Here is a 16,000-nt window from a genome sequence, read left to right on the forward strand (position 1 = left end):
CTGTTTCCACCTCCATGTTTGACAGTGGGGATGGTGTTCTTGGGGTCATAGACAGCATTCCTCCTCCTCCAAACACGGCGAGTTGAGTTGATGCCAAAGAGCTCCATTTTGGTCTCATCTGACCACAACACTTTCACCCAGTTCTCCTCTGAATCATTCAGATGTCCATTGGCAAACTTCAGACGGGCCTGTGTATGTGCTTTCTTGAGCAAGGGGACCTTGCGGGCGCTGCAGGATTTCAGTCCTTCACGGCGTAGTGTGTAACCAATTGTTTTCTTGGTGACTATGGTCCCAGCTGCCTTGAGATCATTGACAAGATCCTCCCATGTAGTTCTGCGCTGATTCCTCACCATTTTCATGATCATTGCAACTCCACGAGGTGAGATATTGCATGGAGCCCCAGGCCGAGGGAGATTGACAGTTATTTTGTGTTTCTTCCATTTGCGAATAATCGCATCAACTGTTGTCACCTTCTCACCAAGCTGCTTGGCGATGGTCTTATAGCCCATTCCAGCCTTGTGTAGGTCTACAATCTTGTCCCTGACATCCTTGGAGAGCTCTTTGGTCTTGGCCATGGTGGAGAGTTTGGAATCTGATTGATTGATTGCTTCTGTGGACAGGTGTCTTTTATACAGGTAACAAACTGAGATTAGGAGCACTCCCTTTAAGAGTGTGCTCCTAATCTCAGCTTGTTACCTGTATAAAAGACACCTGGGAGCCAGAAATCTTTCTGATTGAGAGGGGGTCAAATACTTATTTCCCTCATTAAAATGCAAATCAATTTATAATATTTTTGGCATGCGTTTTTCTGGATTTTTTTGTTGTTATTCTGTCTCTCACTGTTCAAATAAACCTACCATTAAAAGTATAGACTGGTCATGTCTTTGTCAGTGGGCAAACGTACAAAATCAGCAGGGGATCAAATACTTTTTCCCCCCACTGTATGATGTAAGCCCAGCCTGGCAAGAGAGCTCTCTCTCTCAAGAGCCTTACGTTCCTGCTTTCTGTATCCAATCTTTTCCCAGGGGTCACAGTTCAAATCTCTCTTTGGGACCCGTTTGTCAGGGGAGTGCTGGGTGAGGGAGGGAGGCAGAGGGGGGAGAAGAAGGTTGTTTTTGGTGGACAGTTCTAGGGAAGCTCAGAGCTGGAGCCAGTGGCCTTTGGGTCAAAGCTCATTGAAGGAGTGAAGGAGAGATGGTATAAAAAGAGTAGAGAGACTGAGAGAAAGAGAGAGAGGGGCCAATCTTTCAGAAGAGTGGATATACAACCAACTGGTGTGCCCGGAGGAACGATACTAGGATAACTTGACTAGGATAACTTGTGCATCTTCTCACGGCCCGTACACTCCTTCACGCTTCAGAGTCTCCATGGCCCTGCTGATGCAATGCTGGGTGTGTGTGATTGCTCTGTCACTGACGATGACCACCAGCCATGCCTTACGAAGGTAACCTTTTTCTTTGTGTATGTCTCACTGTATGAAGTCTACTCTGCAATATGTTATTGTCCTCAGTGTTATGGTCCTTCTGTGTAATGTTACCTACAATAGACACAAAGGAGGTTGAATGGATACTTGGGTGTATTTTATCCCTTTAAACCAGGCTCTTTTGCTTAACTAAATCAATAGAGAATGTGTATTTTTGGCAGAGCTGTAGAAACAACAATGTCATACAGACACGAGGACACATGGTCCCATATCACCAGTGGTCCATGATTGCAGGCTGGACTGTATAACCCCACCCCCATCCCACCCCTGGTCACTCCCTATCTATAATTATATTGGATGGTCTTTCCTTACCGTTGTCCGCTCTGATCAGGATTAGTCTGAAGAAGATGCCCTCCATAAGAGAGACTCTGCATGAGATGGGTGTGTCCCCAGCCCAGTTCTTCGCTGAATTGGCCCTGAAAAGCAAAGATTACCCTTCCCCCAGCAACGGGACCGCTCCCACCCCTCTCACCAACTACCTGGATGTGAGAGACCACCTGCACACACTGCACTGACCACACATAGATGCAATTGACATTGGAATAGTACATAAATGAGAGAACACAAAGCCTGTGCCAAACTCAGTGGTGTAAATGATTCATTGCTTCCTCTTCTCGCTTTTTCTCAGGCCCAGTATTATGGGGAGATCAGTATTGGTTCTCCTGCCCAGATGTTCAATGTGGTATTTGACACCGGTTCAGCCAACCTGTGGGTGCCTTCTTCTAACTGTTCCCCACTCTACACTGCCTGCTGTAAGTATACACACACACACACACACACACACACACACACACACACACACACATGAAACCTGTGATTGCTTCACCAGAGATGATGATGTTCCCGGACGATTATGACTCTGTGACCTTTGAACTCTCAGTTACCCACAACAGATATGACGCCTCCAAATCACGAACACACATAGAGAACGGGACAGGTTTCTCCATCCAGTATGCCTCTGGAAACGTCCGGGGATTCCTGAGTGAGGATGTGGTTGTGGTGAGTGTAAAGCAACACCTCTACAGGGAAACAACCTTCCTTCCCTTTCTCCTAATCTGTTTCCTATTACTTCTCTTCATTGTGCTTTTTTGTGAAAGAATTTAGGAATAATAGTCGACATTGCCCATAAGTACTGATCTACAGTAGGATCATCTTACCGGGGGAAAACTTTTATCTAGGTATTATGGATCAACATCTTACTCTGTGCTTCCTCTAGGTGGGTGGCATCCCAGTGGTCCAGGTGTTTGCTGAGGTCACAGCCCTGCCTGCCATCCCCTTCATTTTTGCCAAGTTTGATGGGGTCCTTGGGATGGGCTACCCCAACGTGGCCATCGACGGCATCACCCCCGTGTTCGACCGCATCATGTCCCAGCACATCCTCAAGGAGGATGTCTTCTCTGTCTATTACAGCAAGTAGGAGATATCACTATCACTGTTCATGTACAGATTATTCCTCCACAAACACAAATAAAAAAAATTACAATCTGTGAATTAGTCAAAAATATGTTTTTCTTCTCTCAGAGACCCAATGCACAAACCAGGTGGAGAGCTAGTGCTGGGAGGGACAGACCCAGGTTACTACACTGGTACCTTCAACTACATGGGCACCAGTCAAGCAGGAAAATGGGAGGTCAACATGAAAGGGTGAGATGGGAAAGTTGTATATGTCTGTGTGCATGTTATCTGTATCTCTCTGTTTGTCTGTCGGTCAGTGCAGGTACACTTGCATATACAGTGAGGGAAAATAGTATTTGATCCCCTGCTGAATTTGTACGGTTGCCCACTGACAAAGAAATGATCAGTCTATAATTTTAATGGTAGGTTTATTTGAACAGTGAGAGACGGAATAACAACCCAAAAATCCAGAAAAACGCATGTAAAAATTTTTATAAATTGATTTGCATTTTAATGAGGGAAATAAGTATTTGACCCCCTCTCAATTAGAAAGATTTCTGGCTCCCAGGTGTCTTTTATACAGGTAACGAGCTGAGATTAGGAGCACACTCTTAAAGGAAGTGCTCCTAATCTCAGCTTGTTACCTGTATAAAAGACACCTGTCCACAGAAGCAATCAATCAATCAGATTCCAAACTCTCCACCATGGCCAAGACCAAAGAGCTCTCCAAGGATGTCAGGGACAAGATTGTAGACCTACACAAGGCTGGAATGGGCTACAAGACCATCGCCAAGCAGCTTGGTGAGAAGGTGACAAGAGTTGGTGCGATTATTCGCAAATGGAAGAAACACAAAAGAACTGTCAATCTCCCTCGGCCTGGGGCTCCATGCAAGATCTCACATCGTGGAGTTGCAATGATCATGAGAACGGTGAGGAATCAGCCCAGAACTACACGGGAGGATCTTGTCAATGATCTCAAGGCAGCTGGGAACATAGTCACCAAGAAAACAATTGGTAACACATTACGCCGTGAAGGACTGAAATCCTGCAGCGCCCGCAAGGTCCCCTTGCTCAAGAAAGCACATATACATGCCCGTCTGAAGTTTGCCAAGAACATCTGAATGATTCAGAGGAGAACTGGGTGAAAGTGTTGTGGTCAGATGAGACCAAAGTCGAGCTCTTTGGCATCAACTCAATTCGCCGTGTTTGGAGGAGGAGGAATGCTGCCTATGACCCCAAGAAAACCACCCCCCACCGTCAAACATGGAAGTGGAAACATTATGCGTTGGGGGTGTTTTTCTGCTAAGGGTACAGGACAACTTCATCGCATCAAAGGGACGATGGACGGGGCCATGTACCGTCAAATCTTGGGTGAGAACCTCCTTCCCTCAGCCAGGGCATTGAAAATGGGTCGTGGATGGGTATTCCAGCATGACAATGACCCAAAACACACGGCCAAGGCAACAAAGGAGTGGCTCATGAAGAGGCACATTAATATAATGGCCTAGCCAGTCTCCAGACCTTAATCCCATAGAAAATCTGTGGAGGGAGCTGAAGGTTCGAGTTGCCAAACGTCAGCCTCGAAACCTTAATGACTTGGAGAAGATCTGGAAAGAGGAGTGGGACATAATCCCTCCTGAGATGCGTGCAAACCTGGTGGCCAACTACAAGAAACGTCTGACTTCTGTGATTGCCAACAAGGGTTTTGCCACCAAGTACTAAGTCATGTTTTGCAGAGGGGTCAAATACGTATTTCCCTCATTAAAATGCAAATCAATTTATAAAAATCACACCATCTGTTGTCACCTTCTCACCAAGCTGCTTGGCGATGGTCTTGTAGCCCATTCCAGCCTTGTGTAGGTCTACAATCTTGTCCCTGACATCCTTGGAGAGCTCTTTGGTCTTGGCCATGGTGGAGAGTTTGGAATCTGATTGATTGATTGCTTCTGTGGACAGGTGTCTTTTATACAGGTAACAAACTGAGATTAGGAGCACTCCCTTTAAGAGTGTGCTCCTAATCTCAGGTTGTTACATGTATAAAAGACACATGGGAGCCAGAAATCTTTCTGATTGAGAGGGGGTCAAATACTTATTTCCCTCATTAAAATGCAAATCAATTTATAACATTTTTGACATGCGTTTTTCTGGATTTTTTTGTTGTTATTCTGTCTCTCACTGTTCAAATAAACCTACCATTAAAATGATAGACTGATCATTTCTTTGTCCGTGGGCAAACGTACAAAATCAGCAGGGGATCAAATACTTTCTTCCCACACTGTATGTATGTGTGTGGTGTGTGTAATTCTCTTTCTCCCCCTCTTGTCCCCCCCCTTCTCTACCAGGGTGTCTGTGGGGGAGGAGAGGCTGTTCTGTAAGGAGGGCTGCACGGCTGTGATTGACACAGGCTCCTCCTACATCACAGGCCCCGCCTCCTCTGTGTCTGTGCTGATGAAGACCATTGGAGCCACAGAGCTGGCAGAGGGAGGGGTATGTACATCGCAAATTGGGCAGATTAAATTATGCCGGGGGGCACCAGTCTATGGCCCGTGACGTGAACTGGCAAAAGCGGTGCGTGAGGAGCGCCCTTCTCAAATCGAACAGTAATCTGCGCCGCATGGTCATGTTGTCAACATGGCAGCATTGTGCATCGTCCAGAAACATACCACATTTATTTTCCATAAAACATATATTAGAATTTTCAAACTAGTTTTCATTGGGAAGGCAGATAAAAGGTTTTTAATCAAAAGCAATCACTTTTGCATGTTAAAACACAAAATCCTACTAATTACTCCACGTGGTCCTAAATCACTTTTATTTTGAGCTGACTTCTCCGTGGGCTTTGAACGGGGCATCTGGCTCATGCCCGGGAGGCAGCCCTGTTTCAAAACTAATGCAATTAACTTTCACACGCCGGCCCAGATTAATCGAATCCCCTCAGCCATAGATCTTTATCACCTGAACCGTCTCTTAAAGGGGCAATCCGCAGTTGAAACAATAACAAAGCATTTCCCCAACACAGTTTCCATAAAAAGCTGAGGGATGTGGCTGGAGAAATGTAACCATGCTCAAGTTTTAACCATGTTTTGAGTCTATGCAGTGTTCATTTACATTTACTTTGTTTACAAACATTGGATTAAAACAAATTTATATTTTGGCTTCTGATGGGATATGACACTTGAACTAAGCTCATGAGGCATTTATAAGTCAAATGTTTCAAGAATCAATGGGTAGGGCCTACAAATCATTAATTTATAAGTCCAAAAATAGATGTAGCAACTGCAGATTGTCCCTTTATCTATCTTATCTTCAGAGGGGTATTACAGAAAGATGGTTTAACAAATTCAGGATTTCCTGAACATATCCGTCTTGTCTTAACCAGATGAGGGAGTCCAGGATTTCTTGGTTCCAGAATGGTTGCTTCTCGACTAAGTTATTAGGCTAAGCGAAGCGCAGATTGGTTGATCTGACAACTGGCACGTGCAGGCAACATTCAAAAAGGTCCTCATGTCGATGACAGAAAAAAACGTTAGATATGGAGTCAAAAGACAGAGCCCAATATTTCACATTTCTAGAACAAGAAACAATTGTAACAACATACAATGAATATGTTCACATATTTACCAAAAAAAGTAATACATCCGCTGCAGCAAAAGCCAGAGAGGGAGCCTGGCAGAAAATTGCAGACAGGGTAAGTGCGCAAGTGAAGTGGCACGTTTCCAATATCTAATAGGCCTAGCTTACACACATGGGTGATTAATAATAATGCTTTCACTTTATAGAGCACTTTTATTGCAACATTGGTTATATTAAGTGTCAAGGCTATGGCCTAATATGTAAGTTGTAGCAGCCTATGTCACAATTGTAGGCCCATTCCATAGCCTATGTAGGATGAATAATAATTAATTGAATTCATAGAGTGCTTTTCATGACAACACGGGCGACAATGTGTGTTGTTTAGTTGTAACCCAATGGGAGTCACAGATCATCTGACAAAAGAAGTAAGGAAGATCTGTCAGTAATGCTGTAGGTGGGTGTAGTGGTGGAATCAAGCGCAGGACACCGAAGTATAGTCCAAAAGACTTTAGTGAAATTTCCAACAAGGAAAAATCGAACAAACTTGCCCGAAGGCGAAACTACGCACGTAGGCGACAAAACAAAAGGCGCACTACACAGGTGCGTAAAACGCTCCAACACAGTGGAGTAAAGCTCAACCGAGCGAATAAGTAAATCCTACAAGCAAACACACGACAGAAATAAATCAATCACACACAACACTAGACAAACACAACGAGAAACTTATAGGACACTAATTACACTAAACGATAACAGGTGTCACAACAAACAGACAAAAGCAAACGAACATAGAAACATGCAACGGTGGCAGCTAGTATTCCGGAGACAACGAACGCCGAAGCCTGCCCGAACAAGGAAGAGAGGCAGCCTCGGCCGAAACCGTGACAGTACCCCCCCCTTGACGCGCGGCTCCAGACGTGCGCCGACTCCAGCCTCGGGGACGACCAGGAGGACGCGGAGCAGGGTGCGTCGGGTGCCCACGATGGAATTCCGTCAGGAGAGACGGGTCCAAAATGTCTCTCCTCGGCACCCAGCACCGTTCCTCCGGACCGTACCCCTCCCACTCCACTAGATATTGGAGACCCCCCATCCGACGTCTCGAATCCAAGATGGACCTCACGGAGTACGCCGGTGCCCCTCGATGTCCAATGGGGGCGGAGGAGTCTCCCTGATCTCACTTTCTTGGAGTGGGCCAGCTACCACCGGCCTGAGAAGAGACACATGGAACGAGGGGTTAATAGTTTTATATTCAACAGGTAGTTGTAATTTGTAACACACCTCGTTCAACCTTCTCAGGACTTTAAATGGCCCTACAAACCGCCGGACCCAGTTTCCGACAGGGCAGGCGGAGGGGCAGGTTTCTGGTAGAGAGCCAGACTCGATCACCAGGTGCGTACACCGGTCCCTCACTGCGGTGGAGATCGGCGCTCGCCTTATGACGACGGAGGGCCCGCTGCAGGTGGACGTGTGCAGCGTTCCATGTCTCCTCCGAGCGCCGCGCCCACTCATCCACCGCAGGAGCCTCGATCTGGCTCTGCTGCCAAGGTGCCAGAACCGGCTGGTAACCTAACACACATTGAAAAGGGGTTAGGTTAGTGGAGGAATGGCGTAGGGAATTCTGGGCCATCTCGGCCCAGGGAATGTACCTTGCCCACTCCTCCGGCCGGTCCTGGCAGTATGTTCTAAGAAACCTACCCACATCCTGGTTCACGCGTTCCACCTGCCCATTACTCTCCGGGTGGTAACCCGAGGTGAGGCTCACCGAGACCCCCAACCGCTCCATAAAGGCTCTCCAGACCCTGGAGGTAAATTGGGGACCTCGATCAGACACAATATCCTCGGGTACCCCGTAGTGCCGGAACACATGGGTGAATAGTGCCTCGGCAGTTTGCAGGGCAGTAGGAAGGCCCGGCATGGGGAGCAAACGACAGGCCTTAGAAAACCGGTCCACAACGACCAGTATAGTGGTATTCCCCTGTGAAGGAGGAAGGTCAGTAAGGAAATCCACCGAGAGGTGAGACCATGGTCGTTGTGGAACGGGCAGGGGTAGTAACTTACCCCTAGGCAGATGTCTAGGCGCCTTACACTGGGCGCACACCGAGCAGGAGGAAACATAAACCCTCACATCCCTTGCCAACGTGGGCCACCAGTACTTGGCACTAAGACAGTGCACTGTCCGGCCGATACCAGGGTGTCCAGAGGAGGGTGACGTGGGAGCCCAATAGATCAATCGATCCCGAACCTCGAGCGGAACGTACTTCCGACCCTCCGGGCATTGCGGTGGACTAGGGTCGGTGCGTAACGCCCGCTCGAGCTCAGCATCGACATCCCACACTACCGGTGCCACCAGACACGACTCCGGCAGTATGGGAGTGGGCTCCACGGACCTCTCCTCCGTGTCATACCGCCGAGACAGTGCATCTGCCTTACCGTTCTGTGACCCAGGGATGTACGTGATCTTAAATGTAAACCGGGTCAAAAACATATTCCATCTTGCCTGGCGAGGGTTCAGCCTCCTCGCTGCCCGGATGTACTCCAGGTTACGGTGGTCCGTCAAAATGAGGAAAGGGTGTTGAGCCCCCCTCAAGCCAGTGCCTCCACACCTTTAGGGCCTGTACCACGGCTAACAGCTCCCTGTCCCCTACGTCATAGTTTCGCTCCGCCGGACTGAGCTTCTTGGAATAAAAAGCACAGGGGCGGAGTTTAGGTGGCGCGCCTGACCGTTGTGAAAGCACGGCTCCTATACCGGCCTCTGACGCGTCCACCTCTACCTGAAATGGCAAAGAGGGATCCGGATGCGCCAGCACCGGGGCCGAGGTAAACAGGTCCTTCAGCCTCCCAAACGCCCTGTCCGCCTCGGCAGACCACTGCAGACGCACCGGACCCCCCTTCAAAAGAGACGTGATGGGAGCTGCCACCTGTCCAAAACCCCGGATAAACCTCCGGTAGTAATTCGCAAACCCCAAAAACTGCTGCACCTCCTTCACAGTGGTTGCTGTTTGCCAATTACGCACAGCTGACACCCGGTCTACCTCCATCTTCACCCCTGACGCAGACAACTGATACCCCAAAAAGGAGACCGACTCCTGGAAAAACAGACACTTCTCTGCCTTAACATACAGGTCGTGCTCCACCAGCCTCCGCAACACTCTGCGCACCAGGGCCACATGCTCGACTCGGGTAGGCGAGTACACGAGAATGTCATCTATGTACACAACCACCCCCCCTGCCCCTGCATGTCCCTGAAGATCTCATCCACGAATGATTGGAAAACTGACGGAGCGTTCATCAACCCGTATGGCATGACAAGATACTCGTAATGGCCCGAGGTGGTACTAAAGGCTGTCTTCCATTCATCGCCCTCCCTGATGCGCACCAAGTTGTCACGCGCTCCTGAGATCTAATTTAGTGAAGAAACGCGCCCCATGCAATGACTCAGTCATGGTCGCAATCAGCGGGAGTGGATAACTGTACTTCACCGTGATCTGATTGAGACCACGGTAATCGATGCACGGGCGTAACCCACCATCCTTTTTCTTCACAAAAAAGAAACTCGAGGACGCAGGGGAAGTGGAAGGCCGTATGTATCCTTGTCTCAGAGATTCGTCTATGTAAGTCTCCATAGCTTTCTTCTCCTCCTGAGACAGAGGATACACATGGCTCCGTGGGAGCGCAGCTCCTGCCTGGAGGTCTATTGCACAATCTCCCTGCCTATGGGGCGGCAACTGCGTCGCCCTCGACTTACTAAACGCAATAGCCAAATCCCCATACTCAGGGGGAACGTGCAATGCGGGCACCTGGTTTGGACTCTCCACCGAGGTAGCCCCCTACGGAAACGCCCAAACATCGACCCACACACTGGGCAGACCACTCCATCAGAGCCCTCTCCTGCCACGAAATAGATGGGTTATGGGTACTCAACCAGGGCATGCCCAGCACCACCGGATACGCAGGCGAGTTGATCAGAAATAGCTGAATCATCTCCTGATGACCCCCCCTGCGCACACATCCTAAGTGGCGCAGTGACCTCCCTGATCAAGCCCGCACCCAACGGACGGCTATCTAGGGCATGAACGGGGAAAGGGACATCAACAGGGAGAAGGGGAATCCCTAAGGCTAAACAAAACTTCTTATCAACAAAATTCCCAGCCGCGCCTGAATCTACCAGCGCCTTATGCTGGGAATGAGGTGCTACCTGTGGAAAACGCACAGGTATACAGAAATGTGCAACAGAGAGCTCTGGGTGAGTGGGGCGCCTACTCACCTGGAAGGACTCCCCAGTGCGGGACCTGTCGTCCTCTCCCCTAGGAGGCCAACCCCAGCACCTAGCCGCGGTGTGTCCTCCCCGACCACAGTTGGTGCAGGAGATGGACCCCCTCGTAAGCCGACCCCTCCTCTCTCTAGCGCCAGCGCCCCCGAGCTCCATGGGGCACGGCTCGGAGGCGCTGGAGGGTGAAATGGACGGACCCCCCTCGGAACGTCCGCGGGTAGCTAGCAGGTTATCCAGCCTGATGGACATGACGACCAACTGGTCGAACGAGAGGCTGGTGTCCCTACAGGCCAGCTCCCTACGGACGTCCTCGCGTAGACTACATCTGTAGTGATCGATGAGAGCCCGCTCATTCCACCCTGCATCCGCCGCTAGAGTACGGAATTCTAAGGCGAACTCCTGGGCACTCCTCTTCCCCCGCCGCTTTCCCCTCCGGGGGATGGTCAAACACCGCCCTGAAGCGGCGGGAGAACTCGTCGTAGGTGATGGTGTTCGCGTCGATCCTCCTCCACTCTGCGTTGGCCCATTCCAACGCCTTCCCGGAAAGGCAGGAGATCAGGGCGGACACGCTCTCATGTCCCGAGGGCGCCAGGTGTACGGTGGCCAGGTAAAGCTCCACCTGGAGAAGGAATCCCTGACACCCGGCCGCGGTCCCATCGTAGGCCCTCGGGAGCGAGAGTCGAACTCCTCTGGGTTCAGGAGCGGGAATGGGCTGACTTGCCGATGGTGCTGGCAGAGAGGATGGCGGTGGAGGAGTCCCCCAGCCTCGGATGGTGGTGATCACCTCCTGCAGTGCGGACCCCATCTGCAGGATCTGGTCACTCTGTTCACGGACCCTGTCCTCCAGCGTCGCCTGGGCTGCTGCGGCTCCTGCTGATTCCATTCTTGAAGGTGTGTGATTTTGTCAGTAATGCTGTAGGTGGGTGTAGTGGTGGAATCAAGCGCAGGACACCGAAGTATAGTCCAAAAGACTTTAGTGAAATTTCCAACAAGGAAAAATCGAACAAACTTGCCCGAAGGCGAAACTACGCACGTAGGCGACAAAACAAAAGGCGCACTACACAGGTGCGCAAAACGCTCCAACACAGTGGAGTAAAGCTCAACCGAGCGAATAAGTAAATCCTACAAGCAAACACACGACAGAAATAAATCAATCACACACAACACTAGACAAACACAACGAGAAACTTATAGGACACTAATTACACTAAACGATAACAGGTGTCACAACAAACAGACAAAAGCAAACGAACATAGAAACATGCAACGGTGGCAGCTAGTATTCCGGAGACAACGAACGCCGAAGCCTGCCCGAACAAGGAAGAGAGGCAGCCTCGGCCGAAACCGTGACAAGATCATTGAATTGAATGACTGTTTCTGAAAATGATTTGGTATGGTAAAAGTGTAGGCTACAGTATTCAATAGCTACCTGTTTGTTTATGCTGTGAAAATATTTTGTCTAGAGTGTCTTTGAATGGGGGATATATGTCCCATCTATAGCACCAATAACGTTGGGAAAATCTGCAGGATGAATTAGGCTATTTATCAATTTTATCATGTTGCCTATGTTTATTAATTTGAGAATAGCAAAGCATTAATGGCAGTCAACTGACCGCAGCCTACTGTAAAAAGTCCTCCTTGATTATATGGACATCTTGATGGCCAGGGAATGCAACAAAGACATTAAAAAATATATTCAATGCGAGGCAGATTCTTCTTATAGCTCTACACACAGTTGCCTTGCCAAATAGTTCAGCATCGCCCACATTGTACAGGAAACTTCCAGTGGCAAAAAAATCACTAAGCAATACACAGAGTTTGTATAGCAGTCAAAGTGAAACAGCGTTGGGTTACATTTGCTTTATATTGGTTGAGTAAATTGACCAGATATATGAGTGATTGCGCTGAAAAATTATAACTTTCAAAAATAACTTCTTCTGAATGATCTAAAGGATGTATTCGAGGTCCAATAATTCATTCCTATTGTAACAATGTAGGCTCCGATGTCAAGTGGATTTTCCAAGAAAGGACAGGCCATAGTGACAAACAAGAATCTAATTGGCGGATAAGTCCCGTATTTATTCACCAGGATAGGCTAAGATCATTCTAACCTAGTAGGTAGCTGGTTTGCTTCAGAGCATTCGTTGCTATGGTGTCTGATCAGGCTATCTTTCAAGCTTTCTTTCTGGAGCCGGAAATTCTGAGTTTGCACAAGTTCTGGGTTGACAAATCTCCTTAAGTCACAAATCCGGCTTTCTGAATACCTCTCTGGTGTGGACTAAGCTGTGTTCTTTGTCCCCTTTTCAGTACACTGTGAACTGTGACCTGGTGAAGTCCTTACCCAGTGTTACCTTCCAACTGGGAGGCCATGAGTACACCCTCACCGAAGAGGACTACATCTTATGGGTAAGCAACATGGAAATGAGCATGACTGGGATACAGGTACAGGGCGATTGTCATTTATACCTTTGCAGCTATTATTTCATGTTTATTTTGTGCTTATTCCATGGCATTGTTGAATACTCATTTTTGATTGGCTGGAAGGGTATTCTAGAACGTGCATTATTTCCCTAAAACGCACGGTATATCAGCACGTTAGAATTCAATGGCTAGTTCATTCTTACACGTTCTATGTTTGAGCTGCTTTTGAAAGTGTCTCGCCCTGATCGAGAGAACTCTTGTTGGTTGGGTCAGGGTGTGAGTCTTCTGTTTAGATTCTATGTTTAGAGTCTAGTATTTGTATTTCTATGTTTGGCCGGGAGTGATTCCCAATCAGAGGCAGCTGTCGCTCGTTCTCTCTGATTGGGGATCATACTTAGGCAGCCAGTTTTCCTGCCTGGGTTGTGGGATCTTGTTTGTGTATATCCTTCCGACGTCATGTTTCGTTGCCGTTTGTTATTTTGTCAGTGTGTATTCAGTTTAATAAACATGTTCGCATATCATGCTGCACCTTGGTCTGACCCATCTCTCAACGACCATGACAGAAAGAAAGTCAAATTGAAAACATTAACGTTATTGCATTGTTGAATTTGATTTTCATAATAGCAAGCTAGGACTGATTGTTTGGTTAGCTAAACTAGCAAGTCTGTTTGCTTGGTTACCAAGGCAACTGCTGTAGTAAACTTGCTAGCTACTTCATGGATGTTGAACACCGCTTACAAAAAAAGATTGCAGTTTTGAAACTGCAGTAAAAGTGCAGTAACTGCAGTTGACAGTGGTATTTTGGACGCAGTAATTGCAGAATAACTGCAGTGTACTGCAGTTGAACTGCAGTTGAACTGCAGTTATACTGCACTCTAACTACACTTACACTGCAAAATTACTGCAGTAAATAAAAGGTGTTCTTTTCGACACAGTATTTGCAGCATACTGCAGTTATACTGCACACTAACTACAGTTATACTACAGTGTACTGCAGTTATACTGCACTCTGGGACATTTCTACCTACAAATGAACACATCTTAGTGGCAAATGTGTTCAATTATAGCCATGGTATAAAAGGGATAATCAACTCAGGGCTCTATGCAACTCCGTGGAAGATTAGTTCCACTCCGCAAGCGCGTTGTGGAACATACCGTCCACGTAGTTCATTATTTGCAAATGGAATGCATAGCCCCTCGTTGATTACCCCTTACTTATAGCTGTGACATTGCATTATAAATGCATTATAAATATATATTTATGGAAATCTTTACCAAGATGTTTTGAACTCTATCTGTGTCTGCAGCAATCTCAGTTTGGAGAGGACATATGTAGTGTGACCTTTAGGGGTTTGGATGTGCCGCCCCCTACTGGTCCTATCTGGATCCTGGGAGCCAACTTCATCGCCCGCTACTACACAGAGTTTGACCGTCACAACAACCGCATAGGCTTCGCCACAGCAGTCTGACAGGATCCTCCACTTAGCCACCAAGCTTTCACTCTATCTTGCTCTTACTCTTTGTTACTGTCTTATACTATCAGCCTCTATTTCTTTTCTTTTTAAACAATCCTCATGTAATAGCATTATGTCCGACCTCATATCTGCATTGTCATGACGTAACAAGAATAAAGGTTGTTTAATGGAAATGTCTATATTCTTGTAGTCTGCAGTCGAGGAATTCTGTTTGCACTCTATGTTATCAGAATGGCTGTGTTTGTCATCATAGGAAAAACAAGCAGAAAACATAGTGTTCTTAATTCACCGACCGCAGAAACACAAGCGTCTTTTTTTAGGAGTGGGGCACCCACATGAAAAAATATACTAGTTTACTATAGAATATTACAGTACTTACTATAGAATTCTGTAGTAAACTGTAGTATACTGTACTACACACTGTAGTATCCCTCAATCATGTGTAGTACTTACTATAGAATGTTGCAGTATACTGCAGAATACTATGGTAAATACTACTGTATTATCTGAAAAAGAAACACTGTAGTAAATACTACAGTAACGTCCGCAAAAACAGTGCAAAAACACAAAAACATTTTCACTATAGTAAATACTACAGTATTTAATTTGCATATTCCCTGCCCATTCCCCTCTCCATATCCCAATTTGTGCCACCCATAAGTGAGAAACCTACATACCAAGTATAGATCATATATTGTGTTCCCTACAGGTTATAGAAAATGGCAGAAGCTCTGAACTATCCATTCAGACCATAGTCCTAACGACCTACAGGTTGTGGAGAAAAAATAGTTTTGTATTTCTCTAGAAGGTTTCCTCAAGGAGAAAGCCTCCACTTCGATGTCAAAGATAATACAACCAAAACACTATAGTATATACTACAAGAATTTCAGCAAAATTACTACAGTAAATATTACAGTACTGTAGATTCAATGGCTGTAAATATGGGGAGAGGTCTGTCCTTAATAAAGAGATGCTCTGCTTTTTTGACACCACACTCCACAAAGCAAGTCCTGCAGGCTCTAGTTTTATCTTATCTTGATTATTATCCAGTCATATGGTCAAGTGCTGTGAAGAAAGACCTAGCTAAGCTGCAGCTGGCCCAGAACAGAGCGGCACATCTTGCTGTTCATTGTAATCAGAGGGCTAATATTAATACTATGCATGCCAGTCTCTCTTGGCTCAGAGTTGAGGAAAGACTGACTGCACCACTTGTTTTTATAAGAAACATTAATGTGTTGGAAATTCCAAATTGTTTACTTGGTCAACTTACACACAACACTGACACACACACTTACCCCACCAGACATGCCACCAGGGGTCTTTTCACAGTCCCCACAGTAAATTGTAAAGTATTTTGTCTGTAATGTATTTTTCCGTATGTGT

The 16,000-nt window shown here is 47.0% G+C and overlaps 1 protein-coding gene across 1 annotated transcript; it reads left to right on the plus strand.

Moving 5' to 3' along the window:
* Positions 1-1,130: 1,130 nt before the first annotated feature.
* Positions 1,131-14,790, plus strand: LOC121537548 (renin-like). Its single transcript, XM_041845156.1, has 9 exons — positions 1,131-1,444; positions 1,815-1,968; positions 2,112-2,235; positions 2,364-2,482; positions 2,700-2,896; positions 3,005-3,127; positions 5,221-5,365; positions 13,029-13,127; positions 14,450-14,790. Exons 1-9 carry the CDS (start codon positions 1,368-1,370, stop codon positions 14,609-14,611), a joined length of 1,200 nt encoding a protein of 399 aa, XP_041701090.1. The 5' UTR covers positions 1,131-1,367; the 3' UTR covers positions 14,612-14,790.
* The last annotated feature ends 1,210 nt before the right edge of the window (positions 14,791-16,000 follow it).

Source organism: Coregonus clupeaformis, chromosome 24 (assembly GCF_020615455.1).
Source record: "Coregonus clupeaformis isolate EN_2021a chromosome 24, ASM2061545v1, whole genome shotgun sequence".
Classification (NCBI taxonomy): domain Eukaryota; kingdom Metazoa; phylum Chordata; class Actinopteri; order Salmoniformes; family Salmonidae; genus Coregonus; species Coregonus clupeaformis.

Coding starts and splice junctions, on each gene's coding strand:
- LOC121537548 (XM_041845156.1), top strand. CDS start 1,368: ATGGCCCTGCTGATGCAATGCTGGGTGTGTGTGATTGCTCTGTCACTG. Junction 1,445..1,814: donor ACCAGCCATGCCTTACGAAG/GTAACCTTTTTC, acceptor CGCTCTGATCAG/GATTAGTCTGAAGAAGATGC. Junction 2,236..2,363: donor CCCACTCTACACTGCCTGCT/GTAAGTATACAC, acceptor TTGAACTCTCAG/TTACCCACAACAGATATGAC.